Raw genomic sequence first — 26650 nt, 5'->3', positions numbered from 1 at the left:
GCGAGGAGGAATGACACCCCCCCCCGTGGACTTTCCGACCTGAAGGTCACTGATGTCATGACTTGACATCGTTTTTTTCCCCAAGTTCCCAGTTGTCTTAAAAGCACCATGAATGTGACCAGCGACCAAGGACTGTGTGCTCAGGTCTCCTGCCACAACATTTACATTTTAGTCATTTAGCAGACACTCTTATCCAGAGCAACTTACATGAGCAATTAGGGTTAAGTGCCTTGCTCAAGGGCACATCAACAGATTTTTCACCTAGTCGGCTTGGGGATTAGAACCAGCGACTTTTCGGTTACTGGCACAACACTCTTAACCACTAAGCTACCTGCCGCCCTACAACGAGACTGTAGCAGCCCACTGAGCTAAAGCCTATGGCCATACGCTTGGGGGAGCTAACCCAAGTCTTCAGGTCTCAGCAGTAAGTGTATCTCACTCAGGTCACCAATGTCATTACACTACCACCATGAATATGCTTGATTTTCTTTTGACAAAAAAAATGCACGTCCTGCCCCATCCCCTTCCCCTCCCACATACTCAGACCTCCCTAGTGGTTACAGTAGTGATAATAGTCAACATAGATCTCTGCCCTAGCGCCAGGACGGCTTGGAGAAAAGATACATGAAAGGGGAATAAATAAAAAACTGTCAGACCAGTAATAATGGAGGATCATAGACATTTCCTGTATGATGATCAGGAATGGATCAATAAGTTGATCGTGCATAGGCAAACGTATCTGTGCCTCCTCTCCTTCACACAACTGAAAAATATCCAAACGCAGGCAAAAAGAATACAAATGTCATATGTTTTATTCATTTAGCGAAACAGTCACATGACAAACTAAACGTAAAGCCTCAATTTCAAAGTGCAAGAAAATCAAACAGTACACAGTGCATGCCTTGAATTGTGGAGTTTCCACCACAAAGTACAGTATAAACGTGTAAAAATAGGATGCTGTTTATTAACAAATGTTTGCAAAGTCTTGAGCAATTTACTGTGGCATACAGTAGAGTTCCTTTTGATGAGTTTAGTCAGTTTGTACACTCAGGGCCAATTTTTATATATATTTTTTTACACTTAGGGACAAATTCCACAGAAAATGGCCTGCTGCTAGCTAACCCAGCCAAGTCCCAATTCCAATCAGGTCCACTCCACCACATATCTCCCCAAGCCTCCAATGAGCCATGCGGTTGCATCAGGTTCTGTCGTCCAGTTTACTGAGGGTGTCCATTTTGGGTTGGCCCACAGTGGGGCTGTGTTTCCTCTGGGATGGGATGGCGGGGAGCACCTGGACGCTCCTCAGAGGGTCTCCATTCAGCATGGGCAGGAAGGAGCACAAGGACGGGCTTTGGGGGATCCCTGGCCTCTGGGACTTGGAGGTCACAGGTGGCGGGAGACCTCCTTGTCCCCGACCCAGGGTGTTGAGAGGCAGGGACTTGCACTTCTTCACCCCTTTAGAGACTTGGTCTGGTGGCAAAGAGACTGCAGAGGGAAAAGCTTGTTAAGTGTTTGGTGATGTGTTGGCGATCATGTCTACACCTCCACCTCTCAACATTCGGACATACCTTCCTGTGCACTGAATGTGACTCTGCCACTCTGGAGTGAAACACTACAGCCGCCGTCTACAGACACTGCCTCAAGACTTGACCGAAAAAAGTCACAAAGCTATGTGTACACTCTAGTAGCACTGGGCTGGCTATACTGAAATTGTAGTGGAATATGTTGTATAGATTGTGATGTTGACAGTGATACTAAGGCATGACAATACATCCCCAAGGATGGGACCTGTTTCCCTTACAGAATATAACATCGAGCCCTCTAGTTTTAGCACAGAAAGGAATCGGATTCATGCATGCATTCAGAGCTCTGAAGTTTTCAAGGCTACATAGTCATGAAAAAAAGTACTTACACCGGTGGGTACAGTGGTCACGAATGGGGGCCAAGCAGTTCCGTGTTAGGGCAGTTTCCCTCATGTTTAACCTGTCCAGAGGTAGCAGCTGTGTATTTGGAGCTGTGATGAGGAGAAGTACATCATGTTATTAGCATGCACTTGGATGCATACGTTGTGGCAATGTAATGCAGATGTTACGTTCCCTTGTTGAGAAGAATCATCAAAACTCAACTGCATAGAAGTTCACACATGTTCTCTTGCATCACTCCCTTGCAAAATAATGTCAATCTATTTTAGACAGAAAAACGGTTAGGCCTACTGGTTTTGAATCTAAGTGGTCTCAAGGTGTGAACTGTGAAGTCAAGTGTAGCTATCTACAGTATATTATCTTAGCAGGATGTGGTTTTTTTGCTAACTGCTGCTTAGCTCTGGTGAAAGGAATGTGATGACTCACTTGATAACTCATGAGAATGCACCACAAGTTTAGATGTTTCAGTAAGTCACACTTCCCCTCTGCTAAACCAGAGACTGTTAGCCTCTCCTTTTTGTGAAGAACTCAACTCATCCTACCTTGTAAAAGACAACTCATTCCACCTTGTGAAAGACACAACTAATAATACCTTGTTCATTCTTCTGTATGTATGGGGCTTGGTGTGGGCAGAGGACATCCATAGGTCCGGAAGTCTCATGGTACAGTTTGTCCAACAGCCTTTCTGTTGGGGGTGAAATCCAGGATTTGTGGGCCAAAATGGACTGATTGGACTCGGTCTTCCAGGAATGACTGACCAACGCTTGTCCCTTCGGCCTGCTGTCAAACAAGTCATGCTCACTCTTGCTTTTCTGAGAGCGGTGGGCAAAGTGATTGACCATCGGCCTCGTGGTGTGACTCTGCTCCACAGCACTCTGGGAGATGGCCAGCAAAGACGTTCCCAGATTGATGGGCGGAAGACTTTGTGTCCGTATGGGAGGCAGTCCCTTGTAGTCCTTCGCGGTCCGGATGTCGAGTGGATTGAGTTTCTGCGCCGCTTCGACCAAAGGCCGTTTCCTGACTTTGGAGCGTTCGTTTTCAGGCTCCTTGGCCGAGGAGGAGTCCGCCAGGCAGTCAAACATGGTGATGATGTCATCCACCTCTGAGGTCTCCTCCCTCAGGTGTCCGTCGCGGCCCAGCTCTCTCTGGCGGGCGGCATAGTGCTCCTTCCTCTTGCAGGAGAAGATCTGATTGAGCATGCGGAACTTGCCCTCCTTCTTCTGGGACGGGTCACTCCCCTGGGAAGGCAGCTGGGACGGGTCACTCCCCTGGGAAGACAGCTGGGACAGGTCACTCCCCTGGGAAGACAGCTGGGACGGGTCACTCCCCTGGGAAGACAGCTGGGATTGGTCACTCCCCTGGGAAGGCAGCTGGAATTGGTCACTCCCCTGGGAAGGCAGCTGGGATGGGTCACTCCCCTGGGAAGGCAGATGGGATGGGTCACTTCCCTGGGAAGGCAGCTGGGATGGATCACTGCCCTGGGAAGGCAGCTGTCTGGCTGATTCGGCTCTGTGGACAATCAATCAATGAGACCATAAAGTCTTATTCACAACTCTGGTTTAAGATGGATGGCAGGCATTTTCTTTTCCCAGAGATTTTTGGCTTTACTAATCTGCAAATAATCGACATGTCCGACTGCACACAGAATTATTGCATGGCCATTTCCAGTTTGGACACACCTACTCATTCAAGGGTTTATCTTTATTTTTACTATTTTTTCAATTCTAGAATAATAGTGAAGACATAAAACTATGAAACAACACATATGGAATCATGTTGTAACCAAAAAAGTGTTAAACAAATCAAAATATATTTTATAATTGAAAATCTTCAAATAGCCACCCTTTGCCATGATGACAGCTTTGAGCATTCTCTCAACCAGCTTCATGAGGTAGTCACCTGGAATGCATTTCAATTAACAGGTGTGCCTTCTTAAAAGTTAATTTGTGGAATTTCTTTCCTTCTTAATGCGTTTGAGCCAATCAGGCTCTGTCGTAGCCGGCCGCGACCGGGAGACCCATGGGGCGGCGCACAATTGGCACAGCGTCGTCCAGGGTAGGGGATGGAATGGCCGGCAGGGATGTAGCTCAGTTGGTAGAGCAATGGCGTTTGCAACGCCAGGGTTGTGGGTTCGTTTCCCACGGGGGGCCAGTATGAAAAAATAAAATAAATTAATGTATGTGGGGGGGTATACAGAAGATAGCCCTATTTGGTAAAAGACCAAGTCCATATTATGGCAAGACAGCTCAAATAAGCAAAGAGAAACGACAGTCCATCATTACTTTAAGACATGAAGATCAGTCAATGCGGAACATTTCAAGAACTTTGCAAGTTTCTTCAAGTGCAGTCGCAAAAACCATCAAGTGATGAAACTGGCTCTCTTGAGGGCTGCCACAGGAATGGAAGACCCAGAGTTACCTCTGCTGCAGAGGATAAGTTCATTAGAGTTACCAGCCTCAGAAATTCCAGCCCAAATAAATGCTTCACAGAGTTCAAGTAACAGACACATCTCAACATCAACTGTTCAGAGGGGACTGTGTGAATCAGGCCTTCATCGTCGAATTGCTGCAAAGAAACTACTACTAAAGGACACCAATAAGAAGAAGAGACCTGCTTGGGCCAAGAAACACGAGCAATGGACATTCGACCGGTGGAAATTTGTCCTTTGGTCTGTAGTCCAAATTAGAGATTTTTGGTTCAAACCGCTGTGTCTTTTGAGACGTGGTGTGGGTGAACGGATGATCTCTGCATGTGTAATTCCCACCGTAAAGCATGGAGGAGGAGGTGTTATGGTGTGGGGGTGCTTTGCAGGTGACACTGTCTGTGATTTATTTAGAATTCAAGGCACACTTAACCAGCATGGCTACCACAGCATTCTGCAGCGATACGCCATCCCATCTAGTTTGGGCTTAGTGGGACTATCATTTATTTTTCAACAGGACAATGACCCAACACACCTCCAGGCTGTGTAAGGGCTATTTGACCAAGAAGGAGAGTGATGGAGTGCTGCATCAGATGACCTGGCCTCCACAATCCCCCGATTGAGATGGTTTGGGATGAGTCGGATAGCAGAGTGAAGGAAAAGCAGCCAACAAGTGCTCAGCATATGAAGGAACTCTTTCAAGACTGTTGGAAAAGCATTCCAGGTGAAGCAGGTTGAGAGAATTCCAAGAGTGTTCAAAGCTGTCATCAAGGCAAAGGGTGGCTATTTGAAGAATCTCAAATATAAAATATATTTGGATTTGTTTAACACTTTTTTGGTTACTACCTGTTTCCATATGTGTTATTTCATAGTTTTGATGTCTTCACTATTATTGTACAATGTAGAAAATAGTAAAAATATAGAAAAACCCTTGAATGAGTAGGTGTGTCCAAACTTTTGACTGGTAGTGTATATGCACACACACACACACACACACGCACACACGCACACACACACACGGAATGCAGCGTTATTCAACCTGTTGTCAGCTGAGAGGAGCTTGATGCAGGCAGTGTGGCCACAGTACATTGCATATGTAAGCGGTGTGTTCTCATTGATATCCCTGGGCCCTGTCTCCACCCCTAGCTGCAGTAAGGCCTGGACACAGTCCTCCTTCCCCGCTGCTGCCGCCCAATGAAGAGGGGTCCTGGAGGATGAACAGATCTTATTCTTTCCACCGGATCAACCTACATGAATAGTGCAGTTATTCATGATAAATCAATGCATTTACCAACCAGTATTGGTCAATTCCACGGTAACAGAATGATGCTGAGACTTTGTCAAACATTTTCTATGCACAATGACTACTTTTATAAATTTGGTAACTGAATGACGGCACAAACAGCACAAACTGTCATTCTGTTACCAAACTTTGCATCTGCACTGTTCTTCAAGTAAATTTGTTTTTGTAAAATGTTCAGTGGAAATTGTTAAAATTGGTCCTTGTGCATGGAGATTTATGGTTTGTTTAACTTTGCAATCAATGGTTTTTGTTTGACAAACATAGACTGGTGGCATGCAATTTCAAAGAAAACAATGTGCTGCCATTTCTGTTACCGTTCGTCTACATCCAGGGCCTGCAGGTTGGTCTCAGCAAAGCGCGCCAACTCATAGAGGATGTCGCTGTATCCGGCGGCAGCGGCGATGTGAACGCAGGTCTTGCCATTTTCGTCGTCATAGTTGATGACCGAGGAGCCCAGGTGGTGATCCAGGATGAGAGAACACATTAATCTGCTGCCACTCTGCGAGAGAGAGAGAGAGTGAGAGAGAGAGAGAGAGACAGAGAGAGAGAGAGAGAGAGAGAGAGAGAGAGAGAGAGAGAGAGAGAGAGAGAGAGAGAGAGAGAGAGAGAGAGAGAGAGAGAAAGAGAGAGAGAGAGAGAAAGAGAAGGATGATTAGAACAGCAGGGTTTTAAATCCATTGAATAAGACTGTTAGCTGCAGGGAGCTAAGGCATGTCTTCAGGTCTCAGGCAAGGTTACTCATCAACACAAGCATGGTTCACTGAACCACCTCTGTTTCATACAAAGGCCCGATTTGCACTCAGAACAAAAACAATTTAATGACTTATGTGTGTAATGAAGATATTTATTGCTTTTTTAAATGCAACAGGGCAGGGGAAGTTAGATGTGTGCTGATCTAGGATCATGTCCTCTGTAGCTCAGCTGGTAGAGCACGGCGCTTGTAACGCCAAGGTAGTGGGTTCGATCCCCGGGACCACCCATACACAAAAAAAATTGATGCACGCATGACTGCAAGTCGCTTTGGATAAAAGCATCTGCTAAATGGCATGTTATATTATTATGTCTCCCCACAGTCTATTTAATCTTATTCATAGTGATCAAAAAGGCTAAGCTGATCCTAGATCAGCGCTTCTACTCTGAGACGCTTGATATATACAGCCTCTGACCATCACTGCTATGAATAATTGCAGTGACATTAACAACCTGATCATGTTGCAAATTGACAAAGCTGACTAAGACAACTCTGACCACGTATTAGAATATGGTGCACTGATCTTGTCCCACCAGACACTTCCTCATTTCAGACTATTTTGGGATTCACATGTCACAGTATGGGCCAGGTGGTGGCACTGGTATCCTGAATGAGAAACAAATTACATAAAACAGAACATGATCACTGCGTGGTTGCTCAGATGTGTGAGTCTAGAAGTGGATTTATCTACAATGCATAGTATGTAATGCACATGTACTTGCAAGCTTTTAAATCTACTAGTGTAGAAGCTTTAGAACTAAAATATGTAGTGTAGAAGCTTTAGAACTGAAATATGTAGTGTAGAAGCTTTCAGCCGATGTGGTTTCATAAATGGCGGATTATTGCAAACCTTGAATGAAGCCAGAAATAATTACCAGACAGTAACGAAACAAAAACGGTCCACAAATAAATAAATACAGTGACCTGCAAAAGTATTAGGACAGTGACACCTTTTTTGTTGTTTTGGCTCTGTACTCCAGCACCTTGGATTTGAAATGATACAATGACGATGAGGTTAAAGTGCAGACTGCAGGGTGTTTTCATCCATATGGGGTGAACCGTTTAGAAATTACAGCACTTTTTGTACATAGTCCCCCCATTTTAGGGGACCAAGTATTGGGACAAATTCACTTATATAAATTCACTTGTATGTGTATTAAAGTAGTCAAACATTTGGTATTTGGTCCCATATTCCTAACACACAATGATTACATCAAGCTTGTGACTCTACAAACTTGTTGGATGCATTTGCTGTTTGTTTTGGTTGTGTTTCAGATTATTTTGTCCCCAATAGAAATTAATGGTAAATAATATATTGTGTCATGTTGGAGTCACTTTTATTGTAAATAAGAATAGAATATGTTACTAAACACTTCTACATTAATGTGGATGCTACCATGATTACGGATAATCCTGAATGAATCTTGAATAATGATGAGTGAGAAAGTTACAGAGCCATAAATATCATACCCCCCAAAAAATGCTAACCTCCCCTGTTATTGTAATGGTGAGAGGTTAGCATGTCTTGGGGTATGATATAAAATGCTAACCTCCCCTGTTATTGTAATGGTGAGAGGTTAGCATGTCTTGGGGTATAATTTTTGTGCATCTGTAACTTTCTACATACTACATTTAGCAGACGCTCTTTTCCAGAACAACTTAAGGCATGCTCAAATGACAATCTCCATTGATTTCTTTGTCCAGGCTTAATTTGTGTCCGTGAAACTGGCCCTTAAAGACCTTGTTCAAATCCCACAGTGGCAGTAAGTTTTCCCCTTTCTGCACTGCCCAATGGAGGGCTGTTTACTGCACTGTCAAGGAGGGCTGTCTCCCACAAGGGCTGTCTCCTGCACTGCCCAATGGAGGGCTGTCCCCTACCTGCACTGTCCAATGGAGGGCTGTCTCCTACCTGCACTGTCCAATGGAGGGCTGTCTCCTACCTGCACTGCCCAATGGAGGGCTGTCTCCTACCTGCACTGCCCAATGGAGGGCTGTCTCCTACCTGCACTGCCCAATGGAGGGCTGTCTCCTACCTGCCTGCCAGGGCGGGCTGTCTTCTACCTGCACTGTCCAATGGAGGGCTGTCTCCTACCTGCACTGTCCAATGGAGGGCTGTCTCCTACCTGCACTGCCCAATGGAGGGCTGTCTTGAAGTCCTTGTCCACCAGTGTGGGATCCGCCCCTTTCTGCAGGAGAGCCTGCACATGCTCAGGACGGTTGTGGAAAGATGCCCAATGAAGAGCCGTCATGCCCTACAGAGAACCAATGAGAATCGATCGTATTGCAAACTAGACATAGCTTTCTACACACTGAATGTAGCATCATCTTAGTTTATCATTCCTTATTGTTGGTTACTCCTGAGTTTTTTCCTGACCACATCAACCTAAAACTAGGGCCTGGAGCTTTACATTGTCAGGTGGTCAGAAAAACTCCAGGCCCTACTTATGGTACATCAGAGCGTAGATGTCAAGAGCAGGATTTCCTATTCAGGTCATTCATCATGCTTTCCCTCTCAGAGCTAGTAGACTTCCGTCACATCAGGGAGAGGCTCTTTTTATCGTATTCGGCCTCCTGTCCCATGCCGGTACTGTGTATTCTCAGGTTACAACGGTATCACTGTTCAGCTCTCATACCTCGTTGTCTTGGTGGTTGATTTCACACGCAGTCGATTGCTGCAGCAGGACTGCCATGAGTCTGCGAATCAAATCAAAGGTTGTATTGTCAAAACCTGCACAACGTGTATCAAGGGTAATGGGGCAGGTTTGAGATAAGACTACATTGCAGTCGGACTGCACAGAATCACAGATCTACACATCACCATAGCAACCCAAATAAGTATTCATTATGTGATCAAGAATATCGATTCTGCGCCTCGCCTTATTCAAACTGATCCCCTGAAACATGCTGTTATTCTGCACTAACGGATCCCCTGAAACATGCTGTTATTCTGCACTAACGGATCCCCTGAAACATGCTGTTATTCTGCACTAACTGATCCCCTGAAACATGCTGTTAAACTGCACTAACTGATCCCCTGAAACATGCTGTTACATTTTTACATTTTAGTCATTTAGCAGACGCTCTTATCCAGAGTGACTTACAGTTAGTGAGTGCATACATTTTTCATACTGGCCCCCCCCCCCGTGGGAAACGAACCCACAACCCTGGCGTTGCAAGCGCCATGCTCTACCAACTGAGCTACAGGGGACAGTAATATATCATTATTCTACACTAACTGGCTCACATGGGGGGTTTACAAACATGGTACTAATAGGAGTGTCCAAATGCTACAGATTTATATTTTGTTATTCAGTCTCGGCTGTGGAGTTGAGGGTAAGTTACTAGGCTACGCCTCTGCAATTCAACCAATTCAACGAGAGACCTCTCATTTACTGTTATCAAGTCCGGCAGCTAATAGAAGAGAGCTTTGCCAGATGGCCTGGGAGAGACAGGAAGCAGGAAGAGAGAAAGTGCCTCTGTTGTTGTCGACCAGATGCAGCACTGGGCTGCTGGATCCCTGTCTTCCCACGTTCAGAGAGAGGGAGCAAGATAAGGGAGTGAGGGAGGGAGAGAGAGAGAGAGAGAGAGGGAGGGAGGGAAAGAGAGAGAGAGAGGGAGGGAGAGAGAGAGAGAGAGAGAGAGAGAGAGAGAGAGAGAGAGAGAGAGAGAGAGAGAGAGAGAGAGAGAGAGAGAGAGAGAGAGAGAGAGAGAGAGAGAGAGAGAGAGAGAGAGAGAGAGAGAGAGAGAGACCACTGGAGCAGCTGCTGCTGCCTTAGCATATCAAGCAAAGGTCTGTGGTCGCTATGGGGACTTCACACACAGACACACACACACACACACACACACACACCCTGGTAAACCAGGCTTTCCTGTTAGAGTAAATAAGCTACTAAACTTGCAGCAGTCGCTGAGCCATTAGCCTCCTTTTATATACATAACATGGACAGTGTAACATGGAGACTGAGTGCTTATTGATATTGTGTGTGTGATGTTACAGAGGTGGCCTTTCTATTTCCTGAAGTGGATGCTTGCTAATGCGCTTGTTGTTCAGCATCTTTTATGCCATGATTACGCCTATGACTCATATCTCCAACGGTTTCTTCTAACACCATTGTTTTCAATGCCTACAGATGTAGGATCTTAATTTGATAGGAAATGCAAACTTGTAGTGTATTTTAGTTTTTAAAAGGCTTCTAAAGTTTGTAATTTCCACTTTGAAATGTCTGACTTGATTTGCCCTTACAAAAAATGCACCAACCCTTACAAAAATGCCCATTAATTATAATTCACATAATAATTCAATTTCCTGTTGCTGCAGGATAATTTTCCTGCTGTAGCAAACTGGCTCAAATTAAGACCCTACATCTGTACTCTATAGTTAGAATAATGGCTACGCTGTAAACATGTTTTAAATGAATTATTTGCTAATGCTCTCACTTGAGGTCGATCTCAGCGGTCGCTGCGTGAAGAGGCAGGCGACCATTTTTATCGGGGATGTTCTGCTTGGCTCCATTTCGCAGTAAACACACGCAGCCTTTAAGCCACCCCTTCAAAAGACACAAAAAAAAAATGGAGGTTATCACGGCACTTCTGTTTTTTTTGCGACAGAAACGTATAATGTGGCTTTTTGAAAGTGCTGCTCAAAGACAAATGCACAAAGGATTTAGTTTTTAAAAGAAAACAGTTGTTTCTGACAATTATGCAATGCACTTTCTAAAAGTTGCCAGACAACTACTTGGATGGCTGTTGTTCAGTACAGTTTAGACTCTAACTTCATAAGAAATGAACCATACTCCTGACTATTAGTGTGACAGACATAGGGTCCCGCTTTCAATACTTGCATCCTTCCCTTTTAAGTAATCAATCACTGATATGACAGGATTGCTTTCACTATTCAACTGTGTCATGTTAGATTGTGACTTTAGTCCAACGAAAGGAGGAATGAAGAGGCATATAAAAAGTATTCATACAGCCCTAATGTATTTGGATGAAGTTATCTACCGGTATGTCAGGTGCTGAACATCTCTATATAATAATAATAATAATAATAATACATGTGATTTATATTTACATGTACATTTACATTTTAGTCATTTAACAGACGCTCTTGTCCAGAGCGACTTACAGTTAGTGAGTGCATACATTTTTCATACTGATGCGCTTTTCAGTGACCCAAAGTCGCTTTACAATTGTAGAAACTAAACAAAAAACAGAGATCACAACAAAACCAGTGAGCGAGCAGGTGTTGTGTGTTGTGTGTTGTGTGTGTGTGTGTGTTTTGTGTGTTGTGTGTGTGTGTGTGGTACCAGATATGTCGCTAGGGAGAGCGAGGTCCTTCCACAGGCATCCTGGGTATTGATGGAGGTGCCCATCTTCAGCAGCAGTTTCACCGTGTCCACCTGCCTCCCCGACACCGCATGCATCAAAGGGGTGGAGCCTACAGCCGGAGAACATGGGATAGATGCTACATTAAACATATGGGTGCAGTCTTGAAAGTCACTCCCTCTCCTTGCCTCCTTTCCTTTATCAGTAGTGGGCTGCATCCCAGTTCTCCCCCCTTCTCCCAAAGTGTACACTCATGGTGAAAAGTCTAAACTCACTTCAGCCAATACCTGACGGTGTAATTACTTACACCAATCATATGCTTTAAAATCCATGAAGGGGAGTGTACAAGTGCACACATCTGGAAAACGGTGGATAATTAGGACTTTGTTTTCTGATCAATGGCATCTGTCAATGAAGGACTGGAGACAAGGGAAAGAGGTCACATTACTAGGGCTACTGAAACCCTGATCCCAGAACAAGGCCCTGTAGCCACGCTGTACATCAAGAAAACAGTTCTGATTCTGATCACTGATAGATAACTGTTTCATTTGGAGCCGTGTTTCCGTCTCTAGTTGATAGGATTAGCTGTCAGCATCCTACTGCATGACAGATGGTCAGTGGGCCGTTGGAAGTTTGTCACTTGTACACTTTGACACACTTTAGCCAAGTGAACTAATACTTTATATACGGTAGCATATATAAAGGCTTCATAAGCACTACATACAGGCTTCATAAGCACCACATTCAGGCTTCATAAGCACTACATACAGGCTTCATAAGCACTTCATACAGGCTTCATAAGCACTACATACAGGCTTCATAAGCACTTCATAGAGCTTTTTCCACATGCAGGTTGGAGGATTCCCGGATTTCCTGCTTATTCCACCCTGATTCCAGGACTCTTCCAACCGTGATTTCCGGAAAAGCATGGATTTTGGGAAAGTTACAGGAATTTTGCAACCCTAGCAGTTTATACCTTCACCATCACAGTACTCCAAAATGGAGGGATCCTCCCGTATGGTTGCTGTTAATGTGTTGACGTCCCCATTGGCGGCTGCTTGGTAAACAACGTTAAGATCCACTTCTTCAGCAGAATCTATAGGAGCCAGGGATACAAATACAATGTGGTTATACATATATCAATGTGGTTATACATATATCAATGTGGTTATACATACATCAATGTGGTTATACAGTACATACATCAATGTGGTTACACATACATCAATGTGGTTATACATACAGTTGAAGTCGGAGGTTTACATACACCTTAGCCAAATACATTTAAACTCAGTTTTTCACAATTCCTGACATTTAATCCTAGTAAAAAGTCCCTGTCTTAGGTCAGTTAGGATCACCACTTTATTTTAAGAATGTGAAATGTCAGAATAATAGTAGAGAGAATGATTTCTTTCAGCTTTTATTTCTTTCATCACATTCCCAGTGGGTCAGAAGTTTACATACACTCAATTAGTATTTGGTAGCATTGACTTCAGGTAGCCTTCCACAAGCTTCCCACAATACGTTGGGTGAATTTTGGCCCATTCCTCCTGACAGAGCTGGTGTAACGGAGTCAGGTTTGTAGGCCTCCTTGCTCGCACACGCTTTTTCAGTTCTGCCCACATATTTTCTACAGGATTGAGGTCAGGGCTTTGTGATGGCCACTCCAATACCTTGACTTTGTTGTCCTTAAGCCATTTTGCCACAACTTTGGAAGTATGCTTGGGGTCATTATGACAAGTACTGATATACGAAGAGGCAGGACGCAGACGCAGGAAGTAACAAGGTCAAGGTTTACTTAATAATGAGAAAGAGAATAACAAAGAGAGAGTAAACGACACAACGCTTAACAATCACACACAACAAAATACAGAACAGTCCAGGGCTAAATAGGGGTGGTGATGAGATGATGAGGTGCAGGTGCGCTGGAAGTGATTAGGGTGCGTTGGGTTTCCATTCTGGTGTTGCCGAGGTGGTGCGCTCAGACCGGTGGCTCAGTAGACCGGCGAATCAGAGCGCCGGAGAGGAGCAACGGGAGGAGACGTGACAGTACCAACCCCCCCAACCCCCCGGACGCACGGCTCCAGCCGCATGACGTCGCTGGCCAGGAGGACAACCCCGAGGACGAGGAGCGGGCCGGTCAGGGCAGCGACGGTGGAAGTCCCGAATTAGGTTGGGGTCCAGAACGTCCGCAGCCGGAACCCAGCTCCTCTCCTCAGGACCATACCCCTCCCAGTCCAACAGGTAATGGAGCCGTCCCCACGGAACCTGGAGTCCAGCAGATCCCTCACCGGATACGCCGGACTCCCGTCAATGTCCAGGGGCGGAGGAGGCGTACCCCGGGGGACGGCATCTGCCAGCGGACCAGGAACCACCGGCCTGAGGAGAGACACATGAAAAGTGGGTGAGACACGGTAGTGAGGGGGAAGGAGCAGCCGGTATGATACCTAATTTATCTGTCGGAGGACCTTAAACGGCCCCACAAACCGGGGGCTCAGTTTCTTGCAGGGCAGGCGGAGAGGGAGGTTTTTTGTGGACAGCCAGACACGATCACCAGGCTGGAATACCAGGGCCTCACTGTGGTGGCGGTCGGCTTGGTTCATCTGCCGACGAATGGCCCTCTGGAGATGGACATGTGCGGCATATTCTGCCCAGGGAAGAAACCTTGCCCACTCACCCTGCCGGTCCTGACAGTGGCAAAGATGAAACCTCCCCAGCTCCTGGTTCATGCGCTCCACCTGCCCATTCGACTGAGGCCTATACCCGGGAAGTGAGGCTGGCCGTGGCCCCGATCTTCTCCAGGAAAGCCTTCCACACTCGGGAGGTGAATTGGGGGCCACGGTCTGAGACGATGTCCTCCGGAAGTCCATAATGCCGGAAGACCTGTTGGAACAGGACCTCAGCGACCTGGAGAGCAGAAGGAACACCAGTTAGTGGCAAAACACGGCATGATTTGGAGAACCGATCTACCACCATGACTGTGGTGAAGCCGTCAGAACGTGGAAGGTCAGTGACAAAGTCTATGGACAGGTGTGACCAAGGTCGCTGAGGCACTGGGAGAGGAACTAGTTTGCTTGCCAGGGCGTTCCGAGGTGTCTTCGTTTGGGCACATACGGAACAGGAGTTGACATAGCGGGAGACATCAGAAGCCAAAGTGGGCCACCAGTACCTTTGGGCTAGAGAATGCAGGGTGTGCGTAATACCAGAGTACCCTGCCGTAAGGGTGGTGTGCGCACAGATCAGCAGGCGGTCATGGACACTGGTGGGTACATACATGCGCCCCAGAGGGGCGTTGGCAGGCGCTGGGTCCTCCTGAGCCGCCAGGCGGATGTCTTCATCCACATCCCAAACGACAGGTGCCACGATGAGAGACGAGGGCAGGATAGGACCCCCCAGATCCTTCCTTTCTCCGGTATGGTGCATCCTGGAGAGTGCGTCGGCTTTCACATTCTGGGATCCTGGGCGGTAGGACAGAATGAATTGAAAACGAGTAAGAAATTGGGCCCACCTGGCTTGACGAGAGTTCATCCGTTTCGCTGCCCGTATGTGCTCCAAATTCCGGTGGTCAGTAAGAATCCGGAATGGATGGACTGCGCCCTCCAGCCAGTGTCTCCATTCCTCCAGAGCGAGGACCACTGCCAACAGCTCCCTGTCTCCAACTCCATAGTTCCTCTCTGCGGGGGTAAGCTTTTTAGAGAAAAAGGCACAGGGATACATTTTCTCTGGCTTACCGTGCCACTGGGAGAGGACCGCACCCACGCCCTCCTCTGATGCGTCCACCTCCAGGATGAAAGGACGAGAGGGATCTGGGTGTTTTAGGATGGGCGCTATGGTGAACCTCTCCTTCAGCCTCTTGAAGGCAGCGTCAGCCTCAGGGTTGCTGCCCACCTCCATGGGTGAGGACTCGGAAGCAGGGCGGCTTCCATAGCTCAGATGGGGTGAGTGTCGAGGCTCCGGAAGGTGTTGGGAAAGCCATCTCTCTCTCAACATGTCATCAAGGCGGATGGACGTGGTGATGAGGGTTCAAGGTCCATCTCGTCGTCCCGACATGCGAGTTCCGTCTTAATGTCCTCCCGTAAGCCTCTCCTGAAGGCCGTGCGCAGAGCACGCTCATTCCAGCCGGAAGATGACGCCATCGTGCGAAAGCTCAGAGCGTACTCGGACGCGGGCCCCTCTCTCTGTTGTAGATGGAGGAGACGCTCACCCCTGTCCTTTCCCTCCGTGGGATGATCAAACACCACCCTGAACCGAGTGAGGAAGGTGGGGTAGGGAAGTGCCACTGCCTCCTCTCCTTCCCAGACTGCCGTGGCCCAATCCAGCGCCTTTCCTTTAAGTAGCGAAATCACCAGCGCTATCCTGGCTTGGTCAGATGGATATGCCCCAGGCTGATGCGCCAGATAAAGGGAAACCTGTAGCAGGAAGCCGCTACATTTAGTCGTTTTACCGTCATAGTGCTCCGGTAGGGCGAGTGTTCCTGCAGAAGTGGTTGATAGCACGGGAACAGGTGGATTGGATGCACTCGCCTCTCCCTGAGGTGGAACCGGAGCGCTGGGCAGATTATGCAGAGTTTGGAGCATTACCTGCATGGTGGCGTTCAACTGGGCAAGCTGCTGCTGGTGCTGGTCGAGGCACTGGGAAACTCCTGCTGCATCGCGGGAGGGGAGCAACGGGAGGAGACGTGACAGTCATTGTCCATTTGGAAGACCCATTTGCGACCAAGCTTTAACTTCCTGACTGATGTCTTGAGATGTTGCTTCAATATGTGCACCAGTCCCTCCTGCAGCAAAGCACCCCTACAGCATGATGCTGCCACCCCTGTGCTTCACGGTTGGGATGGTGTTCTTCGGCTTGACATAACGATGGTCATTATGGCCAAACAGGTCTATTTTTGTTTCATCAGACCAGAGGACATTTCTCCAAAAAGTACGATCTTTGTCCCCATGTGCAGTTGCAAACCGTAGTCTGGCTTTTTTATGGCGGTTTTGGAGCAGTGGCTTCTTCCTTGCTGAGCGGCCTTTCAGGTTATGTCGATATAGGACTCATTTTACTGTGGATATAGATACTTTTGTACCTGTTTACTCCAGCATCCTCACAAGGTCCTTTGCTGTTTTTCTGGGATTGATTTGCACTTTTCGCACCAAAGTATGTTCATCTCTAGGAGACAGAACGCGTCTCCTTCCTGAGCGGTATGACGGCTGCGTGGTCCCATGGTGTTTATACTTGCGTACTATTGTTTGTACAGATGAATGTGGTACCTTCAGGCGTTTGGAAATTGCTCCCAAGGATGAACCAGACTTGTGGGGGTCTACAATTTTTTTCTTGGCTTTCTTTTGATTTTCCCATAATGTCAAGCAAAGAGGCACTGAGTTTGAAGGTAGGCCTTGAAATACATCCACAGGTACACCTCCAATTGACTCAAATTATGTCAATTAGCCTATCAGAAGCTTCTAAAGCCATGACATCATTTTCTGGAATTTTCCAAGTTGTTGAAAGGCACAGTCAACTTAGTGTATGTAAACTTCTGACCCTCTGGTATTGTGATACAGTGAATTATAAGTGAAATAACCTGTCTGTAAACAATTGTTGGAAAAATTACTTGTGTCATGCACAAAGTAGATGTCCTAACCGACTTGCCAAAACTATAGTTTGTTAACAAGAAATTTGTGGAGTGGTTGAAAAACAAGTTTTAATGACTCCAACCTAAGTGTATTTAAACTTCCGACTTCAACTGTACATCAATGTGGTTATACAGTACATACATCAATGTGGTTATACAGTACATACATCAATGTGGTTATACTGTACATACATCAATGTGGTTATACATACATCAATGTGGTTATACATACATCAATGTGGTTATACATATATCAATGTGGTTATACATATATCAATGTGGTTATACATACATCAATGTGGTTATACATACATCAATGTGGTTATACATATATCAATGTGGTTATACATATATCAATGTGGTTATACATACATCAATGTGGTTATACATACATCAATGTGGTTATACAGTACATACATCAATGTGGTTATACATACATCAATGTGGTTATACATATATCAATGTGGTTATACATACATCAACGTGGTTATACATACATCAACGTGGTTATACATACATCAATGTGGTTATACATACATCAACGTGGTTATACATAAATCAATGTGGTTATACATACATCAATGTGGTTATACATACATCAATGTGGTTATACATATATCAATGTGGTTATACATACATCAATGTGGTTATACAGTACATACATCAATGTGGTTATACATACATCAATGTGGTTATACATACATCAATGTGGTTATGCATACATCAATGTGGTTATACAGTACATACATCGATGTGGTTATACATACATCAATGTGGTTATACATACATCAATGTGGTTATACATATATCAATGTGGTTATACATACATCAATGTGGTTATACAGTACATACATCAATGTGGTTATACATACATCAACGTGGTTATACATAAATCAATGTGGTTATACATACATCAATGTGGTTATACATACATCAATGTGGTTATACATATATCAATGTGGTTATACATACATCAATGTGGTTATACAGTACATACATCAATGTGGTTATACATACATCAATGTGGTTAAACATACATCAATGTGGTTATGCATACATCAATGTGGTTATACAGTACATACATCGATGTGGTTATACATACATCAATGTGGTTATACATACATCAATGTGGTTATACATACATCAATGTGGTTATACAGTACATACATCAACGTGGTTATACATACATCAACGTGGTTATACATACATTAATGTGGTTATACATACATCAACGTGGTTATACATAAATCAATGTGGTTATACATACATCAATGTGGTTATACATACATCAACGTGGTTATACAGTACATACATCAATGTGGTTATACATACATCAATGTGGTTATACATATATCAATGTGGTTATACATACATCAATGTGGTTATACAGTACATACATCAATGTGGTTATACATACATCAATGTGGTTATACATACATCAATGTGGTTATACAGTACATACATCAATGTGGTTATACATACATCAATGTGGTTATGCATACATCAATGTGGTTATACATACATCAATGTGGTTATACAGTACATACACTACTGGTCAAAAGTTTGGACACACCTACTCATTCAAGGGTTTTTCTTTATTTTTCCTATTTTCTACATTGTACAATAATAGTGAAGACATCAAAACTATGAAATAACACATATGGAATCATGTAGTAACCAAAAAAGTGTTAAACAAATAAAAATACATTTTATATTTGAGATTCTTCAAATAGCCACCCTTTGCCTTGATGACAGCTTTGAGCACTCTTGACATTCTCTCAACCAGCTTCACCTGGAATGCTTTTCCAACAGTCTTGAAGGAGTTCCCACATATGCTGAGCACTTGTTGGCTGCTTTTCCTTCACTCTGCGGTCCGACTCATCCAAAACCATCTGAATTTGGTTGAGGTCTGGGGATTGTGGAGGCCATGTCATCTAATGCAGCACTCCATCACTCTCCTTCTTGGTCAAATAGCCCTTACACAGCCTGGAGGTGTGTTGGGTCATTGTCCTGTTGAAAAACAAATGATAGTCCCACTAAGACCAAACCAGATGGGATGGCGTATCGCTGCAGATGCTGTGGTAGCCATGCTGGTTAAGTGTGCCTTGAATTCTAAATAAATCACACACAGTGTCACCTGCAAAGCACCCCCACACCATAACACCCCCTCCTCCATGCTTTACAGTGGGAAATGCACATGCGGAGCTCATCCATTCACCCACACCGCGTCTCACAAAGACACGGCGGTTACGGCGGTTGGAACCAAAAATCTCAAATTTGGACTCCAGACCAAAGGACACATTTCCACCTGTCTAATGTCCATTGCTCGTATTTCTTGGCCCAAGCAAGTCTCTTCTTATTATTGGTCTCCTTTAGTGGTGGTTTCTTTGCAGCAATTCGACCATGAAGGCCTGATTCACACAGTCTCCTCTGAACAGTTGATGTTGAGATGTATCTGTTACTTGAACTCTGTGAAGCATTTATTTGGGCTGCAATTTCTGAGGCTGGTAACTCTAATGAACTTATCCTCTGCAGCAGAGGTAACTCTGGCTCTTCCATTACTGTGGCGGTCCTCATGAGAGCCAGTTTCATCATAGCGCTTGATGGTTTTTGCGACTGCACTTGAAGAAACTTTCAAAGTTTGAAATGTTCCGTATTGACTGATCTTCATGTCTTAAATTAATGATGGACTGTCGTTTCTCTTTGCTTATTTGAGCTGTTCTTGCCATAATATGGACTTGGTCTTTTACCAAATAGGGCTATCTTCTGTATATCCCTTACCTTGTCACAACATTTACATTTACATTTTAGTCATTTAGCAGACGCTCTTATCCAGAGCGACTTACAGTTAGTGAGTACATACATTAATTTATTTTATTTTTTCATACTGGCCCCCCGTGGGAAACGAACCCACAACCCTGGCGTTGCAAACGCCATGCTCTACCAACTGAGCTACATCCCTGCCGGCCATTCCATCCCCTACCCTGGACGACGCTGTGCCAATTGTGCGCCGCCCCATGGGTCTCCCGGTCGCGGCCGGCTACGACAGAGCCTGATTGGCTCAAACGCATTAAGAAGGAAAGAAATTCCACAAATTAACTTTTAAGAAGGCACACCTGTTAATTGAAATGCATTCCAGGTGACTACCTCATGAAGCTGGTTGAGAGAATGCCAAGAGTGTGCAAAGTTGTCATCAAGGCAAAGGGTGGCTATTTGAAGATTCTCAAATATTAAATATATTTTGATTTGTTTAACACTTTTTTGGTTACTACATGATTCAATATGTGTTATTTCATAGTTTTGATGTCTTCACTATTATTCTACAATGTAGAAAATAGTAAAAATAAAGAAAAACCCTTGAATGAGTAGGTGTTCTAAAACTTTTGACCGGTAGTGTACATCAATGTGGTTATACATACATCAATGTGGTTATACATATATCAATGTGGTTATACATACATCAATGTGGTTATACATACATCAATGTGGTTATACATATATCAATGTGGTTATACATACATCAATGTGGTTATACATCCATCAATGTGGTTATACATATATCAATGTGGTTATATGCACATAAATGTGGTAATGCATACATCAATGTGGTTATACATACATCAATGTGGTTATGCATATATCAATGTCAATATAATATTTTTAATTCATAGATGGAGCATGCTCAATTTGGATTATATACTGTAAGTCCTGCAATAACTCGTGCAACAAACGCAAAAATATTGAATAATGTATAGAATGTAATAAAATATATGAATGGATGTAGACCACTGGGAAGAAACCCTCAACATAGCCATTTTGAAGACTGACGGATTTGGAATGTGTATTTGTTTACATAGTGTTGTGTACATTGGAAGTAGAAGAAGTGTGCTATTTGTAAGGACCTGTAGACCTCGACCTGTAGGTGCATATGAACTTTATATTAACTTTACTGCTATAGGAACTTTACACGCTTAGGAAAAAATGGTTATTTGTTTCATGTGGAACCCTTTGGTGGTGAAAAAGGTTTTACTTAGAACCTTTTAGTGGTCAAACGGTTCCACGTAGAACCTTGTATTAGTGAAAGGGTTCCATTAAGGGGACAATTATGGTTCTAGGTAGAACCTTCTTTTCGAATAGTCATGGACACGGCTGATGGGTGAGGAAGGACATCCCTCCGTCAATATATTGAGGGAACCTTTCTTGTCTCATCGATTGATTAAGAGGGGATATATTATGCAATCCATCAAATCATTACATTTAAGTGAGAGTCAGTCCGGGAAATCCACTGACATGACACAATCTGGCTCAACCGCCATAACACCACCAGAACCTCTCCATAACACAACCACAACACGACCAGAACCTCTCCATAACACCACCACAACCTCCACAACACAGGACCATGGAGGGGAGGACAGCTTATAATAATGGCTGGAATAGTCTCAAACACAAGGAACCGATGTGTTTTATGAGTTCGATACCATTCGATTTATTCAGTTCCAGCCATTACTATGAGCCTGTCCTCCCCAAATAACGTGCCACCATCCTAATATAATATTTAGCAGACATTTTTATCCAAAGCGACTTACAGTCATGTGTGCATACATTTTTACGTATGGGTGGTCCCGGGGATCGAACCCACTACCCTGGCGTTACAAGCGCCATGCTCTACCAATTGAGCTACAGAGGACCGCAACACAACCGCAACATTCCTAATGTGTGCTACCCACATTTTAGTCATTTAGCAGACGCTCTTATCCAGAGCAACTTACAGTTAGTGAGTGCATAAATTTTTATATATACATATTTTTTTTATACTGGAATCGAACCCACAACACTGGCGTTGCAAATGCCATGCTCTACCAATTGAGCTACATCCCTGCCAGCCATTCCCTCCCCTACCCTGGACGACGCTGGGCCAAATGTGCGCTGCCCCATGGGTCTCCCGGTCGCGGCCGGCTACGACAGAGCCTGGATTCGAACCAGGATCTCTAGTGGCACAGCTAGCACTGCAATGCAGTGCCTTAGACCACTGCGCCACCCCTTTCCATTGCCCCAGGGTGTCATATTGAATTCCAATCAGAGAAATATGATTCATAGAAATATAAGGAGTAGAATGGCCTACAAATGAGGGTTCCCCTAGATCTACTATATCTAACAGGAAGAATGCACTCTAGGACTCTGGACAATCTCTGGATAAAGTAGAGCTCTTGCTGGATAATCTTCCGAGGACTCTGGACAGACACCATACAATACCAAGGGGATAATCTTCCGAGGACTCTGGACAGACACCATACAATACCAAGGGGATATTCTTCCAGCAAGAGCTGTACTACGAGTGAATGGGTTTGACTGATGAACGGCAGGAGGCTCACATGTTTTATCATATCAGCCTTATCCCAGGGCTTCAGATTCGAGGTCTTCACGGGTCGACCCAAACCCCAATACCCGGGACCCGACCCGGGACCCGAGCGGGTTCGGGTCAAAAATTCTAACTTTTCCCTCGGGTCGGGTCCTGTTTGATTGTCATTAGGTCTATGTAACTACAGCTGATCGACCCGAGTGGACCCGAATGGACCCGAGTGGACCCGAATGGACCCGAATGGACCCGAATGGACCCGAGTGGACCCGAATGGACCCGACCACAGCTCTACATAGCCTATAGCATTTTTATTTTATGCTAACAAGGTGAATTTATTGACTCATTGAAGGCCTAGCCAACATATGGAGATCTATTCGTTAACCAGAAGAGCAACTTGGCTGATAAACATAAATGTTTTTGTCAATCGGGTCTGGTCCGGGTCTGGTCCGGGTCTGGTCCGGGTCTGGTCCGGGTCTGGTCTGGGTCTGGTTGTCGTCAGATCCATTCGGGTGCCCCTTTTATATTTGTATTTTGTATTATCGGGTCCGTACAGGTCGGGTCTGATTGTCTTTGGATCCGTTCGGGTCCAGGTCCAACTTTCTTGGCCCGAGAAGACCTCTACTTCAGATCTATGCCATAGGTCTCCGCAATGAATGTGAATGCAGTACCTAGTTATTGTGAATGGGAATGCAGTACCTAGTTATTGTGAATGGGAATGCTGTACCTAGTTATTGTGAATGGGAATGCAATACCTAGTTATTGTGAATGGGAATGCAGTACCTAGTTATTGTGAATGGGAATGCTGTACCTAGTTATTGTGAATGTGGATGCAGTACCTAGTTATTGTGAATGGGAATGCAGTACCTAATTATTGTGAATGGGAATGCAGTACCTAGTTATTGTGAATGCAGTACCTAGTTATTGTGAATGTGAATGCAGTACCTCGAGATTGTGAATGGGAATGCAGTACCTAGATATTGTGAATGGGAATGCAGTACCTAGATATTGTGAATGGGAATGCAGTACCTAGTTATTGTGAATGGGAATGCAGTACCTAGTTCTTGTGAATGGGAATGTTGTACCTAGTTATTGTGAATGTGGATGCAGTACCTAGTTATTGTGAATGGGAATGCAGTACCTAGTTATTGTGAATGGGAATGCAGTACCTAGTTATTGTGAATGCAGTACCTAGTTATTGTGAATGTGAATGCAGTACCTCGAAATTGTGAATGGGAATGCAGTACCTAGATATTGTGAATGGGAATGCAGTACCTAGTTATTGTGAATGGGAATGCAGTACCTAGTTATTGTGAATGGGAATGCAGTACCTAGTTATTGTGAATGGGAATGCAGTACCTAGTTATTGTGAATGGGAATGCGGTACCTAGTTATTGTGAATGGGAATGAAGTACCTAGTTATTGTGAATGGGAATGAAGTACCTAGATATTGTGAATGGGAATACAGTACCTAGTTATTGTGAATGGGAATGCAGTACCTAGTTATTGTGAATGGGAATGCAGTACCTAGTTATTGTGAATGGGAATGCAGTACCTAGTTATTGTGAATGGGAATGCTGTACCTAGTTATTGTGAATGTGGATGCAGTACCTAGTTATTGTGAATGGGAATGCAGTACCTAATTATTGTGAATGGGAATGCAGTACCTAGTTATTGTGAATGCAGTACCTAGTTATTGTGAATGTGAATGCAGTACCTAGTTATTGTGAATGGGAATGCAGTACCTCGAAATTGTGAATGGGAATGCAGTACCTAGATATTGTGAATGGGAATGCAGTACCTAGTTATTGTGAATGGGAATGCAGTACCTAGTTATTGTGAATGGGAATGCAGTACCTAGTTATTGTGAATGGGAATGCGGTACCTAGTTATTGTGAATGGGAATGAAGTACCTAGTTATTGTGAATGGGAATGAAGTACCTAGATATTGTGAATGGGAATGCAGTACCTAGTTATTGTGAATGGGAATGCAGTACCTAGTTATTGTGAATGGGAATGCAGTACCTAGTTATTGTGAATGGGAATGCTGTACCTAGATATTGTGATGTAACATCCATTCATCCCCATTCATGCATAGAGCTCTCGCTGCAAGATTCCCCCTAAACCTTGGTGTATTCAAAGTAGAATCCACTTAGAGGGTTAAAAAAGGGTTCTCCACATAAAGGTATAAAACCTTTTCATTTAAGACCACACTTTATGGATAAGATCCCTACACACTAGATCCCTACACACTAGATCTTGTTACCTAGTCATCCCACACACCAGCCATAAACCCAGCATCTACTCATCATGATGCCAAAGCCAAGTAGAGAGAACATAGCATTTCCATGGCAACAGCGGCAGCAACATCGCTCTCCATCTCCCTCTCCCTCTCCCTCTCTCTCTCTCTCTCTCTCTCTCTCCCCTGTTCCAGTTCCTCTTCCTTATTGTGATATGTAACATCCAACACTGGTTGCCTGCTTGCTTACCTTTCTGCTGGTCAAACACAGACGACGCGCTGAACTCCATGGTCAAACTAACACATCCTCATCTGTCCTAAATCAACACAGAGACAAGAGACTAGAGAGGCACATTTGCCTCTGTTGAAAACCTCCCTCACACTGTAGCCCAAGAAATCGCTCATCTACTTCTCCTCCTCCTCCTCCTCCTCCCCCTCTTCTCCCACGTCTTCTTCTTCCACGTCTTCTTCTGCCTTGAAAAGCGTTACATGACCAAGATAAATCCTCATCCAGCCATCACAGGAAAGAAGAGGAGAGATAGAATTCCCCCAAGACAGTCTCGTCTTGTCAATCACAGATCTTGGAGATGGAGATTCCCCCTGTTTCTCGCTTCTTTTCCCTGCTGAGGAGCGATGGATAAACGGAAGGAGGGATGGAGAGATCAATCATCCATTCACAGAGCTGAGTGGAGGGAAGGAGGAGGCTACAACAGCAGCTTGGCGATGGAGGGAGAGAGACATACAGTATGAATGAAACGAGTCAGGACTGGAGTCTCACTGAGCATGTGCAAGACAGAGTCAAAATTCAGCCTGCCAGCCAGCCAGCCACACAGCTAGCCAGGCTGCATTAGTATGCACCTTAACCACTCGGCCCCCTCGATAGGCTATTTTGAGCTTATAAAGCCTCTATTCAGAGGCAGAGTGTGGCGTTAATAAGGCATCTTCCCTTTCACGCAGCCTGCCAGATGACAGATGCCAAGCACCAGGAAGTGTCCTTTGATAATGTTGTGTATACTAGATACTGACTGGGTTTAAAAGAGCAGTTGGTATTGACAGAATGATAGTGGGATCAAATAAAATAACATGTTATTAGTCGCTTACACATATTTAGCAGATGTTATCGCAGGTGCAGCGAAATGCTTATGTTTCTAGTGCAGTAATACCTAACAATACAAAACAATACACACAAATCCCCAAAATTAAAATAAAGAAATGAAGAAATATCAGAACGAGCAATGTCCGAGTCCGGGAAAAGTGGAACGAAAGAGAAAAGACAGATGGAAAAAAATACTGTCTCAAGCTTCTCTCAGCCAATCCCCTTTAGACAGCACAGAGAATGCAACATCCTTTGGGGGGAAAATATTCAAATCATGATTACTATGTTTCAATGTGTACAAAGAACACAGTTCATAGTACACAGGCGTGTGAGACATTGCTGTAAATCTATGACCCAGGAGTTTGTTCTCAGTAAAAACTATAGAGGCCCATGCTCTCATGAGAGAGATATTTTCATTCCATTCATAGTTATTGTGCTGCCGGTCCAGGGAGGAGGACAGCCAGTTGATTATGAAAAAAGAGTCCATCCACTCTCACTGTGGGAAGATTGCCTGGCTCCGGCTGGTTTCCAGGCTGACGTGTGAAAACAAAAATACCTCAAGGAATTCTCCTCGACATGTCGCTAATTGATATCATGGGAGTATTTAATTATTAAG

At 44.5% G+C, this 26650-nt stretch overlaps 1 protein-coding gene across 1 annotated transcript; it reads right to left on the bottom strand.

Annotated features, from left to right (window-relative positions):
- Positions 1–794: 794 nt before the first annotated feature.
- ankrd55 (ankyrin repeat domain 55) lies at positions 795–25689 on the bottom strand. The gene is made up of 11 exons (XM_041897426.1): positions 25189–25689; positions 12700–12819; positions 11705–11835; positions 10836–10945; positions 9032–9092; positions 8522–8650; positions 5962–6146; positions 5384–5551; positions 2515–3431; positions 1913–2014; positions 795–1485 (listed from the first exon to the last, which is right to left on the bottom strand). The coding sequence occupies exons 1-11, from the start codon at positions 25226–25228 to the stop codon at positions 1199–1201; spliced, it is 2250 nt and encodes a 749-aa protein (XP_041753360.1). The 5' UTR covers positions 25229–25689; the 3' UTR covers positions 795–1198.
- Positions 25690–26650: the final 961 nt, after the last annotated feature.

This window comes from Coregonus clupeaformis, chromosome 15, assembly GCF_020615455.1.
Source record: "Coregonus clupeaformis isolate EN_2021a chromosome 15, ASM2061545v1, whole genome shotgun sequence".
Classification (NCBI taxonomy): Eukaryota; Metazoa; Chordata; class Actinopteri; order Salmoniformes; family Salmonidae; genus Coregonus; species Coregonus clupeaformis.
Note: the sequence above shows the minus strand (reverse complement) of the source record. Positions and strands in the feature narration are given on the sequence as shown.

What these genes read in the sequence shown, in the direction of transcription:
- ankrd55 (XM_041897426.1), bottom strand. Translation starts at nt 25,228, where the DNA reads ATGGAGTTCAGCGCGTCGTCTGTGTTTGACCAGCAGAAAG. An exon ending in ACCGCTGAGATCGACCTCAA is followed by an intron (nt 9,093 to 10,835) that starts GTGAGAGCATTA and finishes TTTGATTCGCAG; the next exon opens with ACTCATGGCAGTCCTGCTGC. An exon ending in CCCTCCATTGGGCAGTGCAG is followed by an intron (nt 6,147 to 8,521) that starts GTAGGAGACAGC and finishes TCTCTCTCGCAG; the next exon opens with AGTGGCAGCAGATTAATGTG.